Genomic DNA, 24,307 nt, shown 5'->3' with positions numbered 1-24,307 from the left:
GATGCTGCAGTATTTTTGGAACAAAGTTGAACAATCATAATGCAACCACAAAGCAAAAATGACGTTAAGCGGCTTTGTTAAATCTTTTTAAACGAAGGGAATCAGTGATTAGGTTTTTACTGATCAAAGCATTCACACACAATCCTAGGTAACAGCTGCTGCAATGTAAATCGATAGAAACATCAGTGAGGATTATAGAGTGAAAAGGAAAACCTGCTCACAGCATTGACCCTACCCTGGATTTTTGTTCATTTTTTCACTGTGGCTTAAACCACGTGTCTTAATAAAGATTGGAGATCGTGCCATTTGCACCATTTTTCCACCAATGAATATGAAACCAGAGGCAAACAGTGCTTTAAATTACCTTTCTGGCTTCTGTTAGCTTTGGTTTGGCTGCATCCTCTTCATCAATCTTGAAGGATTTATCCACATTCATTTCCTTGGGAGGCTGCAAGGGAAGACATTTATTCATTTATCCCATTAATATACAACATTTATATTTTAATATTTTGCTAAAAATGTGAGGATATTCTGTGACTTTTGACACGTTTTGACACGTCATCACAAGAGAAGTGAGTCTGATTTATGTCATGCCAAAAGACATCACTGCTCTGAGTGGTGATTAACAGGCAGCAGAGGACAGTGGGGAGAAGGTTGCCCCCGAGTGGCTATTATCCACATACAATATGGTCAATAAGAGGCTGTCAAAATGCAAAATAAGAAGTAATAATAGTGATGGGGAAAAACATGGAGATAGCTGCAACACCTTGTGTGTGAATTACATGTTATGGTTAAGAGTTTGATATTCTACTGGCTCAAGCATCAAACTATTTCCAAAGTAACGCTTTGTATTCACAGCGTGGCACTTCCCTCGAAATTAACATACACACACTTGCCAATTCATTAGGTACTACTTAGTGAAAAAAATCAGTCCTGCATTAAATCCTCATCCTTCCGACATTAAGGTGATGTTGAAGCAGCATCAGAGAGGTGGTAATTCAGCTTGATTATCATTCAGGTGAATGACGTTTGTGCTGCTGTTAAACTGTCAGTTATCACATTAATAATGCATTAACGCCACTCACTTTCTGATGTGAAATTAACGTGCGCACATTCTGTTATTTATAACCTCAGCCCAACCTAATGTGTGTAGAATGTGAAATGCTGTGCCTGAGGAGGACAGGAATAGGTCAAAACCGACAAAAATCAGACAAGGAGAAAGCAAGCAGGAAAAGAAATGAGCAGAAACGGTGGTGTCTAAAGCCCTGGCAGAGGGTTTTCTCAGCAAGAACAAGGTTTCTTGTTACATTTATTGTTGATATGAAAAATGAGTTACAACCATCAAGAGCTGGTATATAACAGTAGGGTGAATGTGCAACTGCCGTAAACATAAACACCGTTAGCTTCTCTTCTGCTAACATAGCAGCGCACATCTGGGATTTCACCTAGGGACTGAACAGGATCTCAGCCAACTGCAGGAAACGTGACAGTCAGTGTGTAATACGGGATGTTGTGATAGGCTCAGCAGCGATAGGGGCGGGGCCTACACGAAGCCTAGATTGACAGGTCTAGGATGGCACTCTGCGCTAACTGAAAGATAATGTCTTTTGCCTCCGTTTATAAAATATGTTGGATCCATGTTAATGTGTATTTAAAGAAATTTTAATTTGTGGGGGAAAATTGTGGGTAAAAATTAAAAAAAATACATAAAAATGTCCAATCAACCGAAGATTTTGCGACCCCCCCGCAGTACCTCCTGGACCTAGGTGTCGCGGGTCGCGGACCCCCTGTTGAAGACCTATGCTGTAGAACAGAGTCTCTAGAACAAGGCTGAAGTGTTGATTGTTTTTTTGTCAGCAGCATTAGGCAGCAGGGATATTGCCTGTTTTTAAATCCCGTCTCAAAACTCATTTTTCTCCTTTGACTTTGAGTTTGAGAACTGCTCTTTTTATTGTGACTTGTTGTTGTGTTTTAATCAAGTACTTTCTTTTCATCTCTTCATCTTGATTGTCTTTGTTTTAGTGTCGACTGTGTGTGTTTATCCATTTTATTTATTGTGACATTTGAAACAAGGAAGTTTTTTGTCACAAAAATTAGGAAACAGCTTAATGAGAGAATAACAATGAGGGTAGGATAAAACTCAGAAACCTGCTACCATTTCTTAAATGTTTTCTACATTCTCACCGAATGTCCTCCGCCAAAGTGGGCAGGCAGCCTCCTGCCAGGCATCTTTGGTCTGTTAGCCGTGGGGTGAGAGAGCTTCTCCGAGGTAGACGACAAGTCATCAAAACCCATCAGATCTGGAGAAAAGAGACGGGACAGGAAGAGCCAAGGAAAGAAAACAACAGGGAATTATTATATTATTATTGTTATTATTTTTAAATGTAATACTTCTGCTGAGACTCAGCCTCCACAGATGAAGTGGCTAATTGAATTCCATTATATCTGAATTCATTTGAAACTGCTCACCGGTTTATCACCAGTGGAAAATAAGCCATTTATAACGCTCATATTTTTAAGTGTGAGCTCATCTATCAAACAGACAAACACAAAGCTGCATTTAGCACAGAACAACCAGACACGCTGTGTGAAGATATTAACAATCAATTATAATAATTAGATACTGCAGTCTAAAGGAAAACTGCACTGAGTGTCCTGGTGTCACGAACCCTTTCAGGACAAACATTTTATCTATGTTTACAGAGCTAAATGCTTCATTAACTGCATGTTCTGGTCTTAGGGACATTCATTTTCTAAAGCTGAATCCCCCCTCTGGGAAGTGTTTAATAGCAACAGGCTACAAGAGGCATCATTCAGCCACCAAAAAATGTCTATTTCTCCTCACCATGATTAGGTTTTGTGAAAAAAAGAAAAGTGAAATACAATATGGGCAGACTCCCCTTTGTTTCTTTAGTGCCTCTTATTTCCCTTCACCTCATCTTTTTTTTTTTTCCAATTATTGCTTTCAATCACCTGGAAGTGACCATTGCAAATCTTCTGAAGCTTTTAACAGTGGTACTTGGCTTCGATATCTATGAACTGTATGAACTGTGAACTCATATAATGGCAATAATCGGACTGTCGCAATGCAGAGAGTCTTGTTTGTGTTGATTTAGCCTTCCACTGCAGCATGGTCTCTAAAGAACAGAAGCCGGTGTCTATGGAAGTAGAGGTGGGGCTTGAATGCTGGTGTTTCAGTTTAGCCTTTCTGTTTAATATGTTTAATATTTTCTATTTAATATGAATCCTAATCTGTAGTCAGTGCTCCACATGCTGATCCTGCATTTTACATTTACTCTATTCAACTGTCAATAATGCACACTTATACTTAATTCTGTATTAATAATCTAAGACACTACCCCGTGTTAACCCTGTGCATTCTGTAGACAACTCAATCTACTTTCCTACCACCCCAGTAGGTCACCTCTTTACAACATCATGTTAAAAATATCTTCTTTGCACTCGTGGATAGATGCCCTAACTGTGTTTCACTGGCTCTGTACCAGCACTCAGAAAAAGAACAATGAAGTTGAACCTAATCTAATTTGTTGGCGAAACGATTCTAAAACTGCAAAATTAGCCCAATGGTACATAGTAACTAGAGCACCAGTTTTACCCTCAGTCTGAACATTGGTCACACATCCAGATCCCTGGCTTTGAAACGGGCACGTTAAGGCAGGAGTTTTGTCCCCTCTCCCATGGCAACACTGAACAAAATAAACTGTGCATAGCTGCTATTGTGTACAGACGGTGGCAACACATTTTCTAAAGGGATTAATAAGGAATCTAGCTATCTACCTACATATCCATCTATCTACCTAGCTACATATCTACCTACTTACTTACTTAGCTAGCTAGCTACTTACTATGTAGAAACAATAGCTTGTGACCTTAGTCATATATGAATCTCATCCATCTTTTCACTTTGAAAAGTCTGACTTTCAAAATGATATCCCTTGTGTTATTCATTCAGCCTGACTGAAACCTCTGATTAGGGATTCCACTTGAACGTTTTACATGGACTTTAAATAAAAATGATCTGAATTAGAGGTAGTGTACACAAATCCCAAAACATCCAGCAGAATATACAGGACCCTTACTGTTGAGAGACTCAATTCTTATCAGGATATGAGTGAGGTAAAACTCCCTTTGGATTTCAACTGATACAGAAAGAATAGGATGACTGGACAGTTTGCTCCTCCAACAGCAGCCATTTTGGTGTAAACAATGGGTTTATAACGGAGTTCATTCAGTAGAGAAAATGCAGTCAGAGGAAACTCATGTTTAAAAAACGAGTTGTCCACATTGATCCTGCCTTTGATTGTTTTTTCACTTGATTGAACAACATGTTGCTTTGCTTCACCCATGTTTCTGTCCCTCCTGGCAACTTGCGTCACATGATGGTTGTGTCACGTGGAGCAAACATGTGCACAAAGAATGTGTTTATTCCATCCAGAGAGAAATGATCTGATCCAGCATTTTCATGGTTATTAGGCTCTAATATTTTCCTATTAAAATTCCTTCTGGTGGGGTCAGATCTGGCTAGTCTCTTCTGATTGAGGCGGTTCCTCATTATTAGAGGAATGGTGGCATTTATGGAAGAGTAGCAAGTAGCAGAAGATTAACAGTCAATAGAAAAGAAAAAAGTCTACAGACTAAAAGCCATTCTAGAGAGGGAGAAATGGTCTGTTTCACTAATGAAACGGGGACAGGCTTCCACGGCTGTTATGACACAGCACTTTGCACCTATTTGCTGCTGCAGTTAGAAAGCACTGCCTGTAATTGCAGGAGTGATTGAATTCTTGTGTTTTACAGTAATGTGTGACACTCTAGCTTGTGGAGAGCCGTGTGGACTTTTAGCACCTTCTTAGCACATTGAGAAAAATACTGATGGCTGCAAACTGTTGAGGAAGAGTGTTGGAAGGATAAATGCGAGGGAATAAATATGGCCTTCCACTTCAACAATTATTGAGGTTGTCTTCATTATATTTCCATGATTATGCGTAGGGCTGGGCGGTACGACCAAAGATGTACATCACTGTACTTTTCAAAAGTATCACCGCGGCACAACGTTCAGAACACTGTGTAATCAAACACACCGGTATCGGGGTATATTAAAAGTATTCGGTATGAACTGGTATACCGTCCAGCCCTAATTAAGCAACTGCCTGAAATCTATCCACTGTGGATTCTTTTGTTATTGTGTAATGTCACAATGCGCACACACACACAGCCAACAGCTGCACAAGGTTAAGAAACAATGGTAGAGGTCCATTAAAGAAGCAGCTCTTAGATTATTCTACTGCGGCTCAGATGAAGTTTGGGTTTATTTGCATTCAGAGAGTGAAACAAAGATCGGATCTCAAGTGCTGACTGGGAATGCATGTAGAGATGCATTTTTACGCCAGGTGTTACCACAGGTACTTAGAAATGGCCATTTTTGTTCGGATTGCCCAAGATGGATGTTGAAGAAAGGACTGACCAGGGCCTCAGAGATCTTTGTCTTGCCCAAGCAGATTTCAACTAATATAGGATCAAAGTATGAAGCCAACAACCATGTGATTAGTGGCTACAGCCACCCTGAACTTAATAGTACCAATAAAATACAAAAGCTGATTCTGAATTTGCATGTTTCAACATAAAGCAGCATTAAGGTACAGCAGGCAAACAGAGTCAAAATCACAAATATATAGACTGTCTGCTGGAGTCATAAATATTAATGAAGATTTGTGGATCTTCCAAGTTATTGGTATAGAGGGCTTATTTTCTTTACGGGAATCAGTTCCTAGTATTGGAAATTGTCAATAAATATTGTTTGGGGAAGTTATTTATTGAACGCTTGTGGGCTCAGACAGAGAGTCATTGCAGCGGTCACACCAGAAGGAAAAAACTATTCGTATTTAAATGCAACTCACTACAATGCACCTTCTTAATTTGTTTTGTAGTTAAAATAATAAGGATTTTGACACAACATCCAGAAAAGATAATCACCATATTCTTCAGGATTGTGACTGTAGTGTGATAGTAGACTCTGTAGTCCGCCAGAGTTTGTACTCACCCTGATCTGAGGACTTCTCTGCCCAGTCTCCAGACAGTCTTTTGTGTTTAGTGGACAATACTGGCTCGAAGTCGGACTTTGGTCGTGGGGCAGGCACCTCTCCATTGTGCCTGAGATACAAAAAGAAGGATTAAGAAAGTGAAAAAGTTGAGTGGATGTTGGATGGTGAAAAGAACTAGCCTTGCTTGTCAGACTCAATTCATATCAGAATATGAGTCTGGCAATACACCAGCTGATTTCATTATGGGGGATGCTTCAACTGGTGCAGGGGAAAAAAACATACTCTAAACAAAATTAGATAGCCCAACAAAGCAACTTTCTAAGCAACAAATTATGTGACGCATATTTAGTGCCCTTACTGCTGTTGACTGAAAAAAATGAAAAACTAAGCAAAAATGTCTCAGTCACTCGGTCAGAACTACTCTGAAAAGATGGCTGAAGCTTCTCATGGCACTTTTGTAAAGTCATGTGACAGCCTGCTTAGAGTTTGCCAGATGGAATTTAAGAGGACTTTGAGAGCATGACAAAAAAGATTCCCTGATATGAGGAGACAGAAATAAGTCTTCCAAGAATTCCAAGCATTATGTCTGACAAATATCAGCCATTACTTATCATCTGCTAATACCAGCCCCACAGTAAAGCATGGCGGTGGTAGCATCATGCTTTAGGGGGGTTCTCAACATAGGTGCTGTATCTATAGCCAAGCATTGGAGTTAGTCAATGTTGTTCAGGTAGATGGACAAACCGATTGGATGGAGGCATAGGACCAAGGAATGATCAGAGATAATTATTTACTTGAGGTTTGGCGAGGGAGCGAGAGGCTTGTCTGGCCTCTTGGGTGCGATGCCACCTGCTCTGGGTTTCCCTGGGAGAGGGACCGGCTTCTTGGGCGGGACCACAGGTGCTGCAGGCTTGGAAGGTTTGGGATCTGGCGTGGGTTTGTCAGCTGAAATAGAGAAAGCAGCATTAAGAGGGGAGAGAAAAGGAGGAAAGATGGACCAGTAAGGGGGATTATCAAGAGGGAAAGGCAAGGGCACAATTAAGTGGCTAGTTAAAAGATACTGAAACTAAATTTCACCTTCCTGACACGACCTCACAATGCACAGAGTAACTGAGGGTAGTAGAGTACTTTAAGTTGTTTTTATGCAGAGCTGTTGTCTGATGACAGTTTGTTCTTTGTGGCCTACTTTCATGAGATAAGTACAATGAAACACAATGTTTTGAAAGAGTACAAAAAAATTAAAGAACTGTATCTTAGTTGTGGTTTTCACCTCTTATTAAATCACGTATTCCAAGTTATTATATTGTAGATAGTATAATAGTTAAAAGATAGATTTAGGACTAACAACTGTGCCTAAACAGGCACAAATGGAACTGTATTGCTTGCATTGTGATGTGATACTGCAGTTCACACTCAGACAGTTAAAACTGTAAAAACACTCTTAACTGTCAGTATTTTGTGCACACAAAGGCATTTTCTCTCCAATGTAAGCAGCTTTTGTAGTTTCTGTAGGGTAGACATTGTAACACTTTGGTTTGAGCATGAGCCTGTTATGTAAATGAACATGTATGTTTGGGCTCGAAATGTTTCAACATGAAGAGTTTTGAAACTGACAGTGTAAAGCAGAGGTTGACAAAGTTGCTCTTTACTTTTAAATAACACTTTGCTGTTGACACACTGCACAGCAGCACAGTAGATGTAATGCTACGCGCTTGTCTCTGAACTCAACTGCCCATTAAAATCATCTTCTGCAGGGAAAGGCTCTGTTCCTTTGTTCGTTCCCAGCAATTTAAGGTTCTATTACTCTTGATCTCCACAGTAACGACATATATTCAGTTCCTGCTGTCAGAAAACAGAATGGGGAGAAAGCAGTGATTTGATTGTGCTTCATGCCTGCAAACTGTTAACCGAGAGTAAAATGGTTTAAACACTATCTGCACATGTGAACTGGACTGTATGGTGGGATATATTTTATGACATTTGGAAGGTCGAAAGAAAACAGAAACCAGTGTTTCCTGGAGGAGTACTTAACCCAATTATAGTGTGAAAGAGTGTTTATCTGCCACTCTCTACGTACTAAACTTAGCTAAGCCTTGTAGGGTTCTGAGAAAAGAAGTCTCGTTCGTGGGGATCAGTGTGGGAGAAGAACACTTATGTGAGGAAGAAGCATGCAGAGGCAGTGGGATGAGAAAGCCACTGAACCCAGATATAAGCACAGAGACACCAAATGGTGGGAATGAGACAGATTTCTGAGTTAAAAATTGAGATGCAGGGCATGATAGAGAAACAGATTGAGCGGGCCCATGCATCTGCACTGTGTGACTCATACTTTAACATCACAGAAAACTTGAAAGCAGAGATGGGACGTAAAATCCTCGGCGTGCCAACATCTCAACCCTGCAAGCTCTGCAGTGCAGAGCAGGGGAAATAACACGCACTTGAAAAGTGTCCGCAAAAGTGGCAAAAAACGGCTGCCTCTTTACCTCACAGTTAATACTCTAATGTATTTGATTGTTTTTCACCGGGCAATGACAATAAAGCTTCTTCTAATTTGCCTGCTTCTATTAAAATAAATACATACATGACCAAATAAAGTATTTTTATTATTTAAATATTCATCCTATAATTAATATATAATCGTGTCAATATAGCTGAGAGATATACGTTTACTCATGTTTTGCAGCAGAGCATTTTAATATAGATTTAGCTGTAAAATGCCACACTGAAGCTTCCCTCATGCCAGGCACGCACTCATCACTCCAGGCAGGCTCTAGGACATACACATCCAGCTCACTGCATGCGTGGAAGACAGAAATTACATTAACAGCACAAGATTCCCCAGAGAGAGCGTGCCTCAACCTGTGATGGGGTTCCATCATTAAAATCAACGGTGTTCAATGCCTCCTGCCCTCAAGGATTAGCCGCCGCCACCAATGTCAACATACGGTTTATTCACTCATTATCCATTTTCATCTGCTAAATGCAGGATCTGTTCATCAGTTGATGATCATTGAAATCTGTAAAAAATACATTTTTTATAAAATAAATGTACTAATATCAATATCTCAGCAAATTCCTCCAACAAATTTGAAGACTTAAAATAAATGACTTAAATAATGGAAATACGAATAAATCTCTGAAGTTCAGGGAAAAAGGAAAGAACAGTCAATTGACAGATGACAGAAAAGAACTTCTGTCAGTCGGCTTTCATGAAAGAAAGCGGTCTTTTATTTATTTTTCGGCACTTCGCTGAAACGTGAGGCCTTATAAAGGATTGAGCCGGATTGAGCAGCCTCCCAATAATCTAACCTTTGAGCTCACTGCTAGCAGGTAGTTCACTAGTTGCCAGCTACTCTAAGCCCATTCAGCCAGCTCACTCATCTTCCTCAGAGGTGCACAGCTCGTTCGGCTCTTGCGGAGGTTTTTGAGTTTGCCAGTGTTGCCGCTGCTTTAAACTCACATTTCTGCAACAACAACACTTGGAAGGAGCGGAACAGTTTTTTCTATTCTCAAAGGAGCTTTGCTGGAACGGAAACCCCCCCAGTGGAGCAAAGCAATGGAGTTAAGGCCAAGAGGAAGAAACCCAACAGCGTCTTGAGAAAGAGACTCTGCACTGGAGCGTAGAGAGAAATAAGAAGGATGAAAAGAGCTGAAAGACAGAGGAGCGCAAAAAGGCCCCGTGTTACTGAGGCCTGCTGAGTGGAGCGAAACAGCGAACGCGACGGCATGGCAGAAGGAGATGGGGAGGGTAAAAATAGATAGAAGGGTAGGAGAATCCTACTGCACCTCTGTCTTCTGGCCTGATGAGATGAGGCTTCTTGTCGGCGCTGGGGACCTCTGGCTTGAGAGCTGAAGAACGAAACATGTTCCACATTGAGACAACTGATTTGAGGCTCAGCATACAATGAGAAGGAACACACTTTCACAAGAGCAATCCCACTAATGAAACCACAGCTGTCTGACTGACGCAAAAACACACACATGTACAGAAAAGCACACGCCGCCCTCTACCAGCGACTGATAGGTGGACTTGTTTTATCGTATACACTTCCTTTTTTTTTCTGTCTGCCACCCAGCTGCAGCACTGGTTTTGTGTAGCTAAATGTGGTTTTGTCTGTATCAGACTGATACACATTAAAAGAATCTCAATGCAGGAAGTCGGCACATATTCCCTCATGACTCAGAAAACAGATGTACGCGCATCAAGCTGCGACGCGGCGCAGAGGTTGAAGGATATGAATGCAAACTCTCTTACTTCCTGTGCAGACAGGAAAAGGACCACGCAAGTGTGCATTTTGCAAACCGTAGACGTTCGTTGCGGATAAGCACGAGTGCTTCTACAGTTAAAGTGAACTACTGTGAAGAAAATGTAGTCTCTGACTTGTTTGGCAAGAGCAAAAAGGAGGAAGTACTAATATGTGTAACTGGTGTTTTATTGAGAAGTTTGGTGATTCTAGCATTCTAGTTTTAATCTACTCAAAGCATTACCAAAGACAAACTGATGGTTGCTCAAAGCCATCTTCTCTAGTGCCGTCCTCCTAGCTGCTAGCAGACATGAGTGTTGCTGCTAGCAAAAGCAGTTTTGGTTCGGGGTGTAAAACATTGTGCTGATAAGGCAGAAAAGGCGGCAGAAAAAAGAATTTCGTTTCTACAGCTTTTTTTTTAAGAGGTGTTCAGGAAATTGCATCTGCCGGTTCCCTTACAGGCATGAACTGTAGTACACTGTCATCTATGACTCAGGTATAATCCTAAACCTTTCTTAAGGTTGGCTCCTCTGAAGTCTGGAAACAGACAAGGGCACAAGGAGCAAAGGAAAGGAAAGAAAAGCAGAGAGGGGACTTTCTCAACCCGGTTTCAAGTGGCCTTCATATACAGACTGTTCTGCAAGATGTGATACTTGCTGAAAATATTGTCAATACAAACAACTAAATGTTCTAGCTTATTGGCCATATATACTGTATATTGGCAAAGATGTATGGTATAGGAGAGAAAGCTGGTTTACCCTCTGTGTAAAGGCCGGTTAATTACTGGTCAGTGTCAAACTGTGGTAAGGGTCTACTTTTTGGCACTGCTGCACTGCCACTAGTCAGACAGCTTTCTGAAGCTTTGCAGCCGATTCAACATGTTGACAGATCACTCTGACGAAACGTTGCTACTAACTCTCTGATGTCACTTAAGTGTGTCCATACTTTAAGACCTATGGTGTCTCACCTAAATGTGCAAAAATCACAATCATTTTGATTAGGGGTGCACCGATTGCTATTTTCTGGCTGATCACCGATTTTTAAAAAGCCTGACCTGCCAATTCCAATTTTGGCGGATACCGATTTTTTTTATAACTAACAGCATACATTTTCAATGTTTGAATAGTATTTTATTGAAAAACGAACAATACCTGCAACAAACTTGTTGCACATGAGGTAGTTCTCTCAAATATAAATGAAAACAATCCGCATGGCTGTCCAATCCACTGAATTATATCAGCTCCTTTAGTCTTTCATTTTTCTCATATTAAAAACAAACTTGTGCAACAGGTTACACTGCAGACCTGTTTTGAGCCTCTTACCAACAATGTGCACAGCAGTATTTTGCTTTGACAAATAAAGGAAAGCACAAGGTTTGAGGTAGTTAATAAAATATTAAAATAAATTGCAACAATTTGCAGGACAAACTAACAAAAGAACTTAGCAACCACTAAGTGACGACATTCCTGTCTGTCTGAGCGTGCTCCGGTTAACTGCTGATACGTCGTGCAGACGCATGTGCGCGTGCTGACGTGACCTGACCTGGTGGGCGGGCCTGTCAGTCAGCCCTCTCTCACGGCAGAGCAGAAGGGGACAGTGGCTGACTGTCAGACCTTCGCGGAGGTAGATAAGATCGGTTTCACAACAAAGAATCGGCCGATCGCAGATCCCGCAGAATTAAGGAAATCGGCGCCGATCAATCGGTGCACCCATAATTTTGATTGCTACTAACCGGATGGGATTTATCTCAAAAAGGCAGTGCCTGGTGGGGTCCTGTTATATTTTGATTTTGATCAATTATGATAGTGTGTGGGTTCTCGTATTCAGTATAAAAGACTAAACCAGCTTAAAAAAAATTTCCATGCTGTACAGGACAACAACAAAAGTTTTCTTCTTTCAGCTTCATTTTTTAGATTTATCAAGGTACCTCACTGAGGAGGCTTTCCAGTGCACTGCTTCATTTTTTAAATAAACACAGAGTCAAGGTGGGATTTTGTTTAAAAATTAAAGCAATCCACATCAAGACATCAATTCAGAAGAAGTGATGTGTTGCAGAAGACAGAATTCGTTTTCTCACACCACTGACTTGAAAGCGCTGAATGAGGTGCAGCGTACAAAGTGCTCCTCACCTGGGCTTTTTGACGGTGGAGGTGGTTTCTTCGGTTTCAGAGAGGAAGGCTGTAAGAGAGAAAAAAAATAGGTCAGAGAGAAATCAAACAGGAAGGTGACACAAATCACTACGCTGGCATCTGGCCATCCCCAAAACAGACGCCACCACCCAGAGGGAAGGGGAAAAGAACAACAAATTAGGTTTAGTCTAAATGAGGAAAATCTAATTTGCTGTCTCTAGTTCTGTTGAGTTGTGAATCCCATTTCTGCTGCATCACTTGAGTCTGAAATACACACACACTGTACATGTTTTAGATTTTGCGTCATTTTATTTATTTTTTCAAATGAACATCAAATGACAGTCCGATATGTTAATGATGTTATGACATTGACCTAAGTCACACTTATCAGCCTGTACATGAAAAAGCTAAAGCTGAATCAGCATCCTTCCATCATTATTACTTACTTTGACAAAATAGTTCTCAGTTAAATCTTATTTAGGGAAATTCCACAATTACATTTTATTATTTTACTATTTGTGGAGAGATTTCACTGGTCAGACAACACAGTAATAACAAAAGAGTGTGCATCGTACGAGCAGACTGGAATTTGAAGACGGCTCAAACTCTTCCACCAAGTCAGCTGCTTTGTCTTTGTAGTCTTTCTCATTTGTGCACCCATATCCCATGACAGGGTACTATCTGCTGACCTTTTTAGGTCTAGTCATATCATCGAAAAGGCTGTTTTTCAAAAGCTGAATGCTTTCTGGGTCCTAAATAACAGTTTTGAAGATTTTTAGTCTGGCGTTTCACCACACTGTGACTGCTCTTGTAGTGAATCACATCTAAATCAAATTAGACATTGGCACCATTTATATCCTGGTAAATTAGATCTCAGGATTACATTTAACATGGTGTACCAGCATTTATTGCAATATGGAAAATGTGGAAAATGAGGTGATAACTGTATCATGCACTGAACTGGAAGGAGATGCTTTATTTAGTACCGATTGGTAATTACCCATTTTAGAACAACAATGAAATATGGTGTCCCTCAAGGTCCCATCCTTGGACTTCTTGTATTCCACATTTACTTGTTTGCGATAAACAGATACATAGATAACAGATAAATAATTTTTATTTTCCTGCTTTATCTGGTTTATTTTAAATTTCTTTTGTATTTTATTGTTTTAAATACTGTTTACATTGTCTTTGGTTTCCCTGACATCAGAAAGCCACCAGGGCACTGCCATGGCAGTTTGACACTGAATGCATTTTGCACTGTGCTCCAACAAGCTGGCAGTGGTGGCTACTACTTTAAAATAATGGAAAGCCTACTTCTGTAGATATCTGCAAACTCACACAGACATATTTCAAGTGTTTGCTTTTAAATATTCTTCAGCCAGTAGACACATCTAACAACGCACTTTAGTCTGATTTTTAAATAATGCCTGCGAGCCAAAACAGAACAAAGATGACGTCTGATTCCGAGGAGCACATCAACAACATATTTGCATGAGGACCTTCATTTTGAGTTTGTAAGTAAGAGTCGCTTCAAAGTAACAAGTACGGTTCCTTTTCCAGCTGTATAGTTTCAATCACATGTTTTGTAAAAGCCTTATAACATGTTAGACACACTATAGCTACGCAGACTTCATTCAAAAGTGTGAATATCCAGCAGCAATATATTAATGATCAATATGCAAGCAATAACATCATTTCAGTAAATAAAATTAATGTGGTGAGTATTTTTCCAGCAGGTCCAGGCTGCTTTCTTTTGACATTTAATGACTTGAACATTGTCGCCTTCATCACCATTACTGGAAACTCTTTCCACAGAAGATAGAGTCAAAGTCCCTATGGGCTTAGTAATCCACAAGGACTTTGTGACTGCTGATAGCCATTAAACAGGCAAGCCGTTTTATTTTAATTCAGCCATACTGTATAACCCCAGTGGGTTTCATATTGAAGGGAATACCGTTTTGTCATGGCTGAAAAGGCATCCTGCTCCAGCATTAGGGTTATGTGTAAAACGTCATAGAAAAAATAGCAACATGTAGCAACAGAGAATCAAAACTGAAAACTACAAACAGGAGAAGAAAGAAATTATGTTGCAATTTGAGGTGGTTTAGTGGCTAAAAAGACATTCATGCCTTCATTTATCTGTAGGTGCATTTCTACTCTTTTCATTTTCCTATGTTGGCAAAGATTGTGCATTTACAATTTTGATGTCAAAACAGTTTTTTCAGTTCTGTCCTTCAGCTCTGCATAATATTCACCATTAACCACTGACAGAAAAGGTCCGTACTCATTGAATTGTTTACCAGATTTGTAATTTCTTGCAGATGTGATATTGATGTACATTGATGTATGTGTATTGATACATTTACTGGGGTTGTAAAAATGACAGTGACATTAATTACACACACAAGCTCTGTTATTAGGACCTGGGCCAACCATAGTTTGGGAAAACAGGAAGTGATCAAAACAGCAGCTGGACTATGGAAAACAGATGCAATCTGAAGTAGTTTAGTATATCTGAGGTACTAAATAATTTTAGCATGCAGAGTGCAGTACTGTGCCCTGTTGGAGCAAAAATCACCAAAAAGCAGCAGAAGACCAAAGGAAGTAGACATGGATTGAGATTGTTTGAATGGCAGTGGATACATTTTTAACATCAGTGTAAACAGAGTTACAACGGGGCCAAGAAGTGTAATAAGAACTTGAAAAACTAGTGCGGATTAATTGCATGTTAACATGCATTAACTGTGAGTAATGTGATTAAATATTTTAATCTACTGACCGTCCTAAGTTTTACCGTGATGTATGAAAGTCTAGGTCATTGCTGTGGAAGAGTAAGGTACAGAAAGTACCTGATCAGGTATCTTGATGATAGTTAAGGACATGAAAACGTATTTAACACTTGGTCAATACATGTCTTAGAGCCAATCCACAGTGGATCTGTGCAAAACCTGACCTGAACAGAAAGATCCAAAATTAATCCAATCCAAGAGAGTACTGTTTATTGATTGATTATTTTCAAAATACATTGATGATTTTCACACCAAGAACTGACAGGAAGTCTGCTAGATACGTTCACCTTTTAGGGAAACCAAGGTAAAGGACGGTGATCCTAGACAGACCCAGACTAAATATAATGTAATTATAGCTTGGACCTGGCTGAACTTAAATCCAGGGGCAATACTCTGGACAAACTAAGCAGACTGGTGGAAGCTCTAGTAATCTCCTGTCAGATGAAAGATCTCTTTCATAAGGGCTTACCTCTTCCGGGTCCTGCCTAGGTGACGATTTTATTGACCCTCGCGATGCAGGAGCCTGAAATGTGAACACAAGGACACAGCCTCAGTCATCACACCTCAATGGACAATATGGACAACGGAGGGGGTCTGCAATCAGGAGGACTTTAGATCGGAACTTAACCCACACCAGGGTTCTAAATGAACTTTTTTGATCACCAGCCAAAGCAGCTGGTAACTTTAGAAAGTTGCCAGCCAATCAGAATTTTGCTTTTTCCCCAGTGAAAATAAGAGAGATTAACCATTCACGACCCAACCATTTAGGGTTAAACTTTCTCTTCTACGTTTCACATGCTGGGTCGATATTCTCACCCCCAGACGTCTGTCCAGCTAACTGCTGCATTTAGTTTAACTTTACTTTTTAATTTACTGGTAAACTAGCTCCCTCCTCTTTTTTACAGTCTGTACTGCTGAAGGAGTAGGTTTGATTTTGACATTGGCGAGGACACAAAAGTTCTCCAAGGCAGCACTCCTGAAAATTGATGTTTTTTGCATTTGCAAACATTATTTCACATCATGTAAAGCTGATCAATCAAGCAAATGACCATAGTCAGAAAGAAATGCTTCATTCGTATCTGAATATATAAGGAGCATGAAAGAATTTAATGCATTCTGCAATGTTATAGGTTAAAGCAACTAATGAAAGACAAGGAGGCAACTTCGACGAATACCCTGGGGGTATAAATGAAGTAACCTCTGAACAAGTAGATTAGTGTCCACTGGTTGTCTTCAGATCATCATCAGACTAACATTTGTCACAATGATGAATCTCAAGACTCTCAAGTCTAACCTCATTATTTCACCTCACCTGTATATTTCCAGCCTCTCCTTCAGCTTCCCCTCTTCCATCTGCTCCTGCCTCTAACCCTCTACCTCCTCTGGCCTCTCCTCCTTATTCTCCTTCAGCCTCTCCTCCTCTACCCCTCCCCCTTTACCTCCTCCTACCTCTCCTCCTCCATCTCCTCCAGCCTCTCTACTGTCTGTCTCCTGATAAGAATATGTTGATACATACAATATGAACAGATTAGGGATGCTATTACCATCGAGTTTGGTGGTACATTTCTTGCCTGAGCAAAGAGGCTTTTAATTTCACACAATTATAACGTGCAGTTTATTCCCCAAACATTTGTGGGGAAAACACAATAAAACCTCAGATTCTAGATGCTCATTTAAAAAGTTGCTCCCTTCCACACAAATACATAAAAATAATAACTAAAACTTAAAAGTGTATATCACTCTGGCATTAAATATTATTTTTTATTAAATATCTGTATTGTTGAGCCTCTACAGTTATATACCCTTGAAGTAACTTACACTTTTAATCCAAAATAAGTGTCTTATGTCGAGTTTTCTTTTCCTTGACATACTGACAGACAAAAATTAGCAGCAGGATGCATATGTTAGTGGGAAAACCGGGAGAGTCAGTCGGGGAGCGATATTTAAGTTAGAGGCGGGACTTCTAGCAGAGACGGGCTGTTCATCCTTTGTGTTCCGTAATTATTAACTAAACACTATGGACAGTGGTTGTATTGGTAGTGAAGACCCAGTAATGGCTGCATATTGGTAGGGATGTGTCCCTAGCATCCCTACCCAATTCTATGTCCCTGAATGCTCCCTGCTCTCGCTCCAAGTCCGTTCATTCTTTTTCTTCTTGTGTTTTCTGACAGACACTCGTTCATTTCCATGACTTCTCGCACTGGATGCACTGCAGACTGTAGTGTGCCCATGCACAGCCAATGGTCATATGATATGTCATTACGTAGCATTATGGCAGTGTTCATGGGAAATGTAGGAAGTACTGCCAGGGGGACAAATAACCGAGAGCAGTACAGTGGTTCTGATTTAGAACCCTAACACGCACAAACACACTCACATAGGTCGCTTCAACTGTGTGCTCAAACACTGTTAACCTGACCTGAATACGCTCTTTAAAAGCTGCTCCCCTGATCATTTAAGATGCCTGGAAGAGCCAAGTAAGCTTTTTACTGCAAAATGCATCTGGTAGATTATCATGAAGCCTCATTAGTCACGCGGAAAAGCTTTCAGCAGAAGTCAAACAGGATTTCTGTACTTGGGATGAGACAAAGTAAAGCTGTGCTGGCTGCTCAACAGTAATAATTAGATGATGTCATGGACACTCAATGTATATATGTGTGTAAGGTATGTAAGTTTGTTTTACTACCAATTATTTTTATCTATTTATTTATTCATCTATTTATGTATTTTTACTCTTATTACAAATAACAATGGACTAAAATCAAACGTCTTGTTTAAGAACTGTACAAAGCAAAATATATGTTACTAATATATGTTAGTAACTAGTATTACTCAGACACCAAATGTAATAATTATATGCGTGATATATTGTTTCAGGAATCTACTTCAAACAAACTACTTACAACAAACTACTTTCAAATGACATAATCTTAAACTGAAACCAGCAAGTGTGCAGATACGTGGCATGTTTGACGCACAACAGTCCAAATTGCAAGGATGGTCATAAGCAAATAAGGAAATCTTGGTGGACACTTACGTTAATACATCTACAAATTCAGAAATGGCCCTGTTGTGGCTGACGTATTTGCTTCTGGATCTCTTATTAACAAAGAAAGCTGGAAGAGTGTCATTGGAAGGAAGCTCAGGCAAAACGTCAATGAAAAGGTATGTGTTCACAAATTGTGCCTCCAACCTCTGTGGTCAATGCTGCTCTACTCATCACTTCCTCTTTCCCACGCTGCCTACGAATTTAATCAGCTTTGACACGACCGCTCTCATTCTCTCATCCGATCAGTCCCAAGAGTCCATTCCTCCTTTATATTAATTGACATCCTGTCTCTCTGTCCTTCGGGCTGTCCGTCATGCAGCCCTCCTCCTCCTCTATTTCCACCTCATTCTCAGTCTCCAGCAGCTTGTCCGTTCCTCCACCATCATCTAGACTCTGGGAGGTACCATCTGCTAGCTCCATTTGGGAACCCGCTCAGTGAGAGTCTAACCACAAAAACATTTATTCTCAAAAGCTTTCATTGCTTACATTTCGCCCTTCATATCAGAATAACCTTCCATTGCTGATATCAATGTTATGACACCATGTGAGATAAAGATAAAACTATGGCGCACTGATTTAAGTGTTGTAAGGTTATAAATGATCAACATTATAAACTGTCCATAATCTCTATAAATAGACGTCCAGATATCTGACAGCAGATCGGTGGGAAATGCTGCGAGTGAGTTAATAATTGCTACACAGCAAAGGAAGAATTGAATGGAATGGCGAAAGAGTACGCTTAACACGGGATGCAATGGAATGAGTTATTGACACAAAGATTACACAGATCTTTCGGTAAAGCCACAAGCCCAAAATCCCTTCTTTCCTCCTCTCATGCTGTGTGCAGCATAACATCACGGCTGAGTCATGTAGTAGAAGTAGTAATAATGAATCACATCTACTCTTACCACCACCACCACCTACAGGTGCCACCAAATCAAACTGGGACGTGTGAGCCACTTTAACTGTAATTATTATATATCTTACAGTTGATGATAAACGATACCTACTGACTTGGGATGAATATTCTTGCCAGCATATGTATTCAGTGACACATCCTCAAAGACATAGTTGCAAGCAGCTTGTTGTTTGGATCCACAGAATGATCCCACAATAACATCCAAAGCATTTCTGTTCTGTTAATATTTAATTTAATCAGCAATTTGTGCAACCACAAGACAATAATGCGCTCAGAGAATGCAGACTGATCTGCTGTCAGTCACCAGCTTTTCTAATGCAGGTCCTACATGTGCCCTGATCACCCTGCAAGACTTCGTATTTACTCCTTCTTATTGGTTTACAGCACCTAAAAAGTCAGAGTGAACGCAGACAAGACTGGAACAGTTTCCTTGATTCAGATACAATGAACTAAACTACAGGTTTAATTGTCACACCTCAGAACTGTTGCAAACAGACGAATGAGCCTAAAAGATTGTAAGCTATTCTAGCTGTAAACAAGAAGCTAACTGTTTGAAAAAAAATGTTGCTACAGCAGTTTCGTAATTGTTTTGTTGTGTTTCTAATCTCACCTCTTTATCTGCTTCAGAAATCATGACGACAAAGTTGTCGGGGAAGACGCCTTCCATGCCTCCAATCTCTCCTCGCCACCAGCCGGGCTCTCCTGTGTCCTGTAAGAGAACCAGGAGCAGAAAATAAATGAGTAGAAGTTGATAACACAACAGCTGTGCCTCATCTTTTCTTGTGCAATATGCCTGATTATTTATTTATTTAAACTCGACTCAAAACAAAACAACTTAAGGCCTTTCAGTGGCAATACTTCTAGCACTTCTCCACAGTCTCCACTAGATGGTGCCAGCTTTCCTAAATACACAGAGCGTTGAAGCTTAAGAAGCCATGCGCTCATGGCTCCCCTCTCCTGGTATTAAAAGACAAATCTGAGTGGTCAAACTTTGCCTGTGTCTGTGTATCTGTGTTCTTCTCATCCATCAGCTTCTCCCACAGTAGCTCTAGAAATGGACCACATGCTTCTGCAACTCACATTTAACAGTGGATCACTCCAAATCAACCAATATACGGAATAAATGCCAATACTTCATGATACCTGATGAAACACAGCCAACTGCCAGCATATTGTATTCTAAATCCAGAGATCACTAGTAACAGACTTTTTTTAATTAATAGATTTTGAGTTCTGATGTTCCCTGGTGGCTTGCAAGCATAATGTCTTGCTGTCAGTGGCAGCAACTGTTAAGAAATGTGTAGTTGGACAAGACTTTAAGAAGACGGATGTATCTACTGTTGGAACATACAAAGGTTTCAGTAACAGTCATTACAGACAGTGGTGAGAACCGAGAAATTTGTTTGTTTGTTTTCACGAGGTGGGAAGAACAAGTACAAGGTTCGTTCTGACTCAAGTGCAGAACTCCAGAGAAGTCCTCATAGGGCCCTCCTCGCCAAACGTACCATACAAGTTCTCATATTTTCTCACCGCCTCGGACGGCTGATCCTCAAAACCATGCGTTGCGCAACCAGAAAAGGGCGGAATGACAAAATTTCCACTTTAACCACACCCACTTCCAATGTCCGACCAATAACAGAAAAATGGTCGGACACCAGGCGATAAAAAAAAGTCCTTCCAAGATGATGTGTCAAGAACAAGCTGCGAGAACTCCCAAACGAGGGCTGGGAGAAAAGAATGACATCAATCTAATCCTACAGCCCTGGGAGAGAGAACAAAATTCTCTGTTCTTGTGGAGAATGTCACAAGCTTTACACAAAAATCTGGGTTCAAATTCTTAGTTCAAAATGGGTTGCTAAGTTTAAAATTTTACAATCCATTCTGCAGCTGTGAACACAAATGCAAGATGTCAACCCATCTAGCAGGTTTGCTTAACTGGAATTTTTCTGGTTTTTATGTGCTGACACAGATGAAAGGAATTCTATTAAACTGAAATGTCGCACTGTTCTCAAACAACCCCAGTGGATTTCACCACTTCACAGCAGAAAGTACCTTGAGGCTTACCTTGGTCAGTACATGGATGATATCACCCTCTTTCAGGCTCAGCTCATCCTCGTGTGTGGCAGTGAAACCAAATGTAACCTTGCAGTACTCTTTCGCTGAGGAAACCAAACAAATATCGGCATCTATTCATTAAAGCAGGGACACAGGTTACAGGGGTTCACAAGCAAAGGCACACAATGAAATGACCAATGTGCAACATTGACCTCTTCATGGCCATTACTGAACACAAAAGCCAAACGTCTAAACTGAACTTCTAAGTATTTAAGTTGTTATGTTTCCCAGGAATGTAATCATATTTCCCGACATGTACAGTGGCAAGAAAAATTCTCTTACGTCATTCTATAGAATGTTTATAGGCTCTGACTGAGTCGTCCCAAAAGATGGATGGACATTAAATATTAGGGTCGTCATTTTATCACAGCCCTGAGACAGTGAACCTCGAGTTATGCTGGAGCGTGCCTTGATTCATTTCCCTCTTGATGACAGCAAACTGTCCAAACGCAGAGGCATCACCAAACTGTGGCGCTGCCACCACCGTGCGTCGGTTCTGGGAGATGCTTCCATGCTGCTATGCACTGGTGCTGAAGGTTCTTTACAATTATATTTTTGCTTCATCAATAAAAGAAATAAAAATAAAAACTTCCCAGAAACAGGGCTGTAGAAGCACTCTTTGGTAAACTTCTGTTGCCCTGTGACTCTTATTTCTTTTTTTCTTTTTTTTCTGAGAGGTGGACTGATTTTCCTTTGAAACCAGAAATTGCTTAATCAAATCAGTCTTCTAAGATATTTTTTGCCCAGCATGCTTGGCATGAGGAGATGGTTATTGTGAACAGAATTGGGAATTGTTAGAACTCCACAAGTTTGAGTTTTTTAAGTTTTTTAGTCAAAGTAAGCCTAACCCACACCTTCAGCTCCAGATTGGGTAGAGCCAGAGTCTGGTTGACTCTTGTTGACTAAACATTTGAAAGACTTTTCCCGGAACACTGTTAATGGATGTGCACAATGATAACTGTGATTTAGATAAACATAGGACTAAATGGAAAAACGATGGCTTCCACGTAAAAATTTGCTAGTAAAAAACTGTCTGTCAAAGTCCCAAAGTAAGCAACAAGTACGCTGACAGTGATCTACCTTTGGATTTGCCATCTCCGTTCGCTCTCTGGCCGTCCATCAAGTTGACGTGGGTGGGCTTTGCAGCTGATGGTAATGATGGGACAGGCTAAAATGAAGCAAACCATACAGATGGGAATGACTTCCTCGCTCATGAGTGACCATGTGGCTTTTTGCGGAGGAGTCTTGCGTATAGAAGAGTTTGTGTCTGAGCTGGAATGAGTGGAAGAACCTGACCATGTCTTGTTATGGACGCTAGATGAAAGGAGCTGTTAATCATGAGGTCAGCGGTTCACGATAGTAAGATATGGCAGGAAAAGAAGAATCGCTTATATCCGCGGCTGTGGAAAGGAGAGTGCGAGAGCATGCGACATGTGGCAGTATGTGGAGTATGTGGAGTGGAGCTGAGCGAAGGAAGCGGAGTTAGTGGTGAAAAAACAGTGTGAAGACTGTTGTGAAGAAGAAAGAGAAAGGAGAAATGGGGAGAGTTAAATGCTACACTAATTAAGCAGTGACTCTATGTTATCAGGCAACATTAACAGCAGTATATACGGCGTGACGAATATCATTTTCCACAAAGTGCGAACGAAAAAAGGACCTAAAATTAGAATCAGATACAAAGACAAAAACCAACTGCGACTTAACAGTGTGTTGAGTGAAGAAGGCAAATTCTGGTTTGAATGATGTGCTCTTATGTGCTGATGAGCAAAAACAAGTGTATTCACAACAAACACAAACTGAATCTGGGTGTGTTCCTTCAGTGTCAACAGAAGACAACGAGGGCAAACATACATCTTAAATCATACCAGGTCCCTTTATGTTAGTGCCACGTCAATACGATAATAAGCTATGTAACACACTACAAGTCACGTCAAGTAGTTGTTGTGTTGTATATAGGGTCTATTCATTTGCAGCAGTGTTCTTTTATTTGCACATTTACAAAGGTATCTGTATGTGCTTAGGCCTTTCCATTATCTCAACTAATAGTCCATTTCATTCAGCTGCAACTAATTATTTTCATGTGGCTATATTTGGTATTTGTGCCTTAAAAATAACAAGGACGATAAACTGTTGTCTGATTCTTGTCCTCCCTCTCCTCTGACAGGTAAGTCCATATATATTTGGACACAGACACAAGTTCCAGATACACTATAATCAATACGGGCTTAAAGTGCAGACTCTCAGTTGTAATTTGGGGGCATCCACACACAAATTGAATGAGGGCTTTAGGACAGGGGTACTCAGCTACGTTTAAAGAGGTTCAGTTAGAGAATAATTCTGTTTTTTTTTTTTTTTTTCAGGTCCGGGACATCATAATGTCTATTTTTTGTGTGTGTGCCCACCTGTCAAACTCGAGGCGCGCAAACTCATCACCACCAGTCTCATGGTTGCCTCGGCAAGCGTTCATCATATCGGTGAGTTAGAGGAGAGCAGCTTCTGAAGCTCCTCCAGCCCACATGATTAACCGATCAAAGCTCAAAGCGCGAACATTAGAGCACTAAATACTACAATTAACAGAGATTCTTACTCAATGACGTAGCAACGTTGTACCACTGGTACCAGTTAGCAGACAACGGGTTAAATCGGTTGACCTACAGTTCCACGGTAGCACATACGGCTACTATTAGTAGCGGAGTTAACGCTTAAAACGTGGATATTTTCGGCCTATTTTTTTAGGTACTCTCTCCTTATGGCTTTTATTTACGGGACTAATTTTATCTGGGGACATCCGGTAATTTGTAATAATCACGGAGGATGTCTGTGATTTTAATCCCGTGATAATCGGCCACGTCCGTGATTTGTAAAGAAAGAAAGAAATAGAACCGCAAATTACCTACCGTAAGTTTCGTAACGCAAAATAGGGCTTAACGGACGTTTACAGTAACGGTAGTAACGGTTCCTAGGATCTATGATTGGACAGTAACCGTTTGGGGGCGGGGT

The 24,307-nt window shown here is 40.4% G+C and overlaps 1 protein-coding gene across 4 annotated transcripts in view; it reads right to left on the bottom strand.

The window, feature by feature from the left end:
• Nucleotides 1-24,307, bottom strand: part of LOC124998750 (CD2-associated protein) — a 68,331-nt gene that overhangs the window by 11,398 nt on the left and 32,626 nt on the right. For 2 of the 4 annotated variants that reach the window (XM_047573259.1, XM_047573261.1), the window contains 10 exons: nucleotides 22,388-22,475; nucleotides 21,257-21,378; nucleotides 19,803-19,901; nucleotides 15,694-15,747; nucleotides 12,433-12,481; nucleotides 9,846-9,908; nucleotides 6,854-7,004; nucleotides 6,059-6,168; nucleotides 2,185-2,300; nucleotides 365-448 (listed from right to left, as the gene is read on the bottom strand). In XM_047573259.1, the coding sequence (XP_047429215.1) occupies nucleotides 365-448; nucleotides 2,185-2,300; nucleotides 6,059-6,168; nucleotides 6,854-7,004; nucleotides 9,846-9,908; nucleotides 12,433-12,481; nucleotides 15,694-15,747; nucleotides 19,803-19,901; nucleotides 21,257-21,378; nucleotides 22,388-22,475 (936 nt within the window). The remainder of the gene's footprint in view (nucleotides 1-364; nucleotides 449-2,184; nucleotides 2,301-6,058; nucleotides 6,169-6,853; nucleotides 7,005-9,845; nucleotides 9,909-12,432; nucleotides 12,482-15,693; nucleotides 15,748-19,802; nucleotides 19,902-21,256; nucleotides 21,379-22,387; nucleotides 22,476-24,307) is intronic. The other 2 variants (XM_047573260.1, XM_047573262.1) reach the window with 2 other exon arrangements.

This window comes from Mugil cephalus, chromosome 21 (assembly GCF_022458985.1).
Source record: "Mugil cephalus isolate CIBA_MC_2020 chromosome 21, CIBA_Mcephalus_1.1, whole genome shotgun sequence".
In the NCBI taxonomy this organism is placed as follows: Eukaryota; Metazoa; Chordata; class Actinopteri; order Mugiliformes; family Mugilidae; genus Mugil; species Mugil cephalus.
The sequence above is the reverse complement of the archived record's forward strand: the minus strand, read 5'-3'. Positions and strand labels throughout refer to the sequence as shown.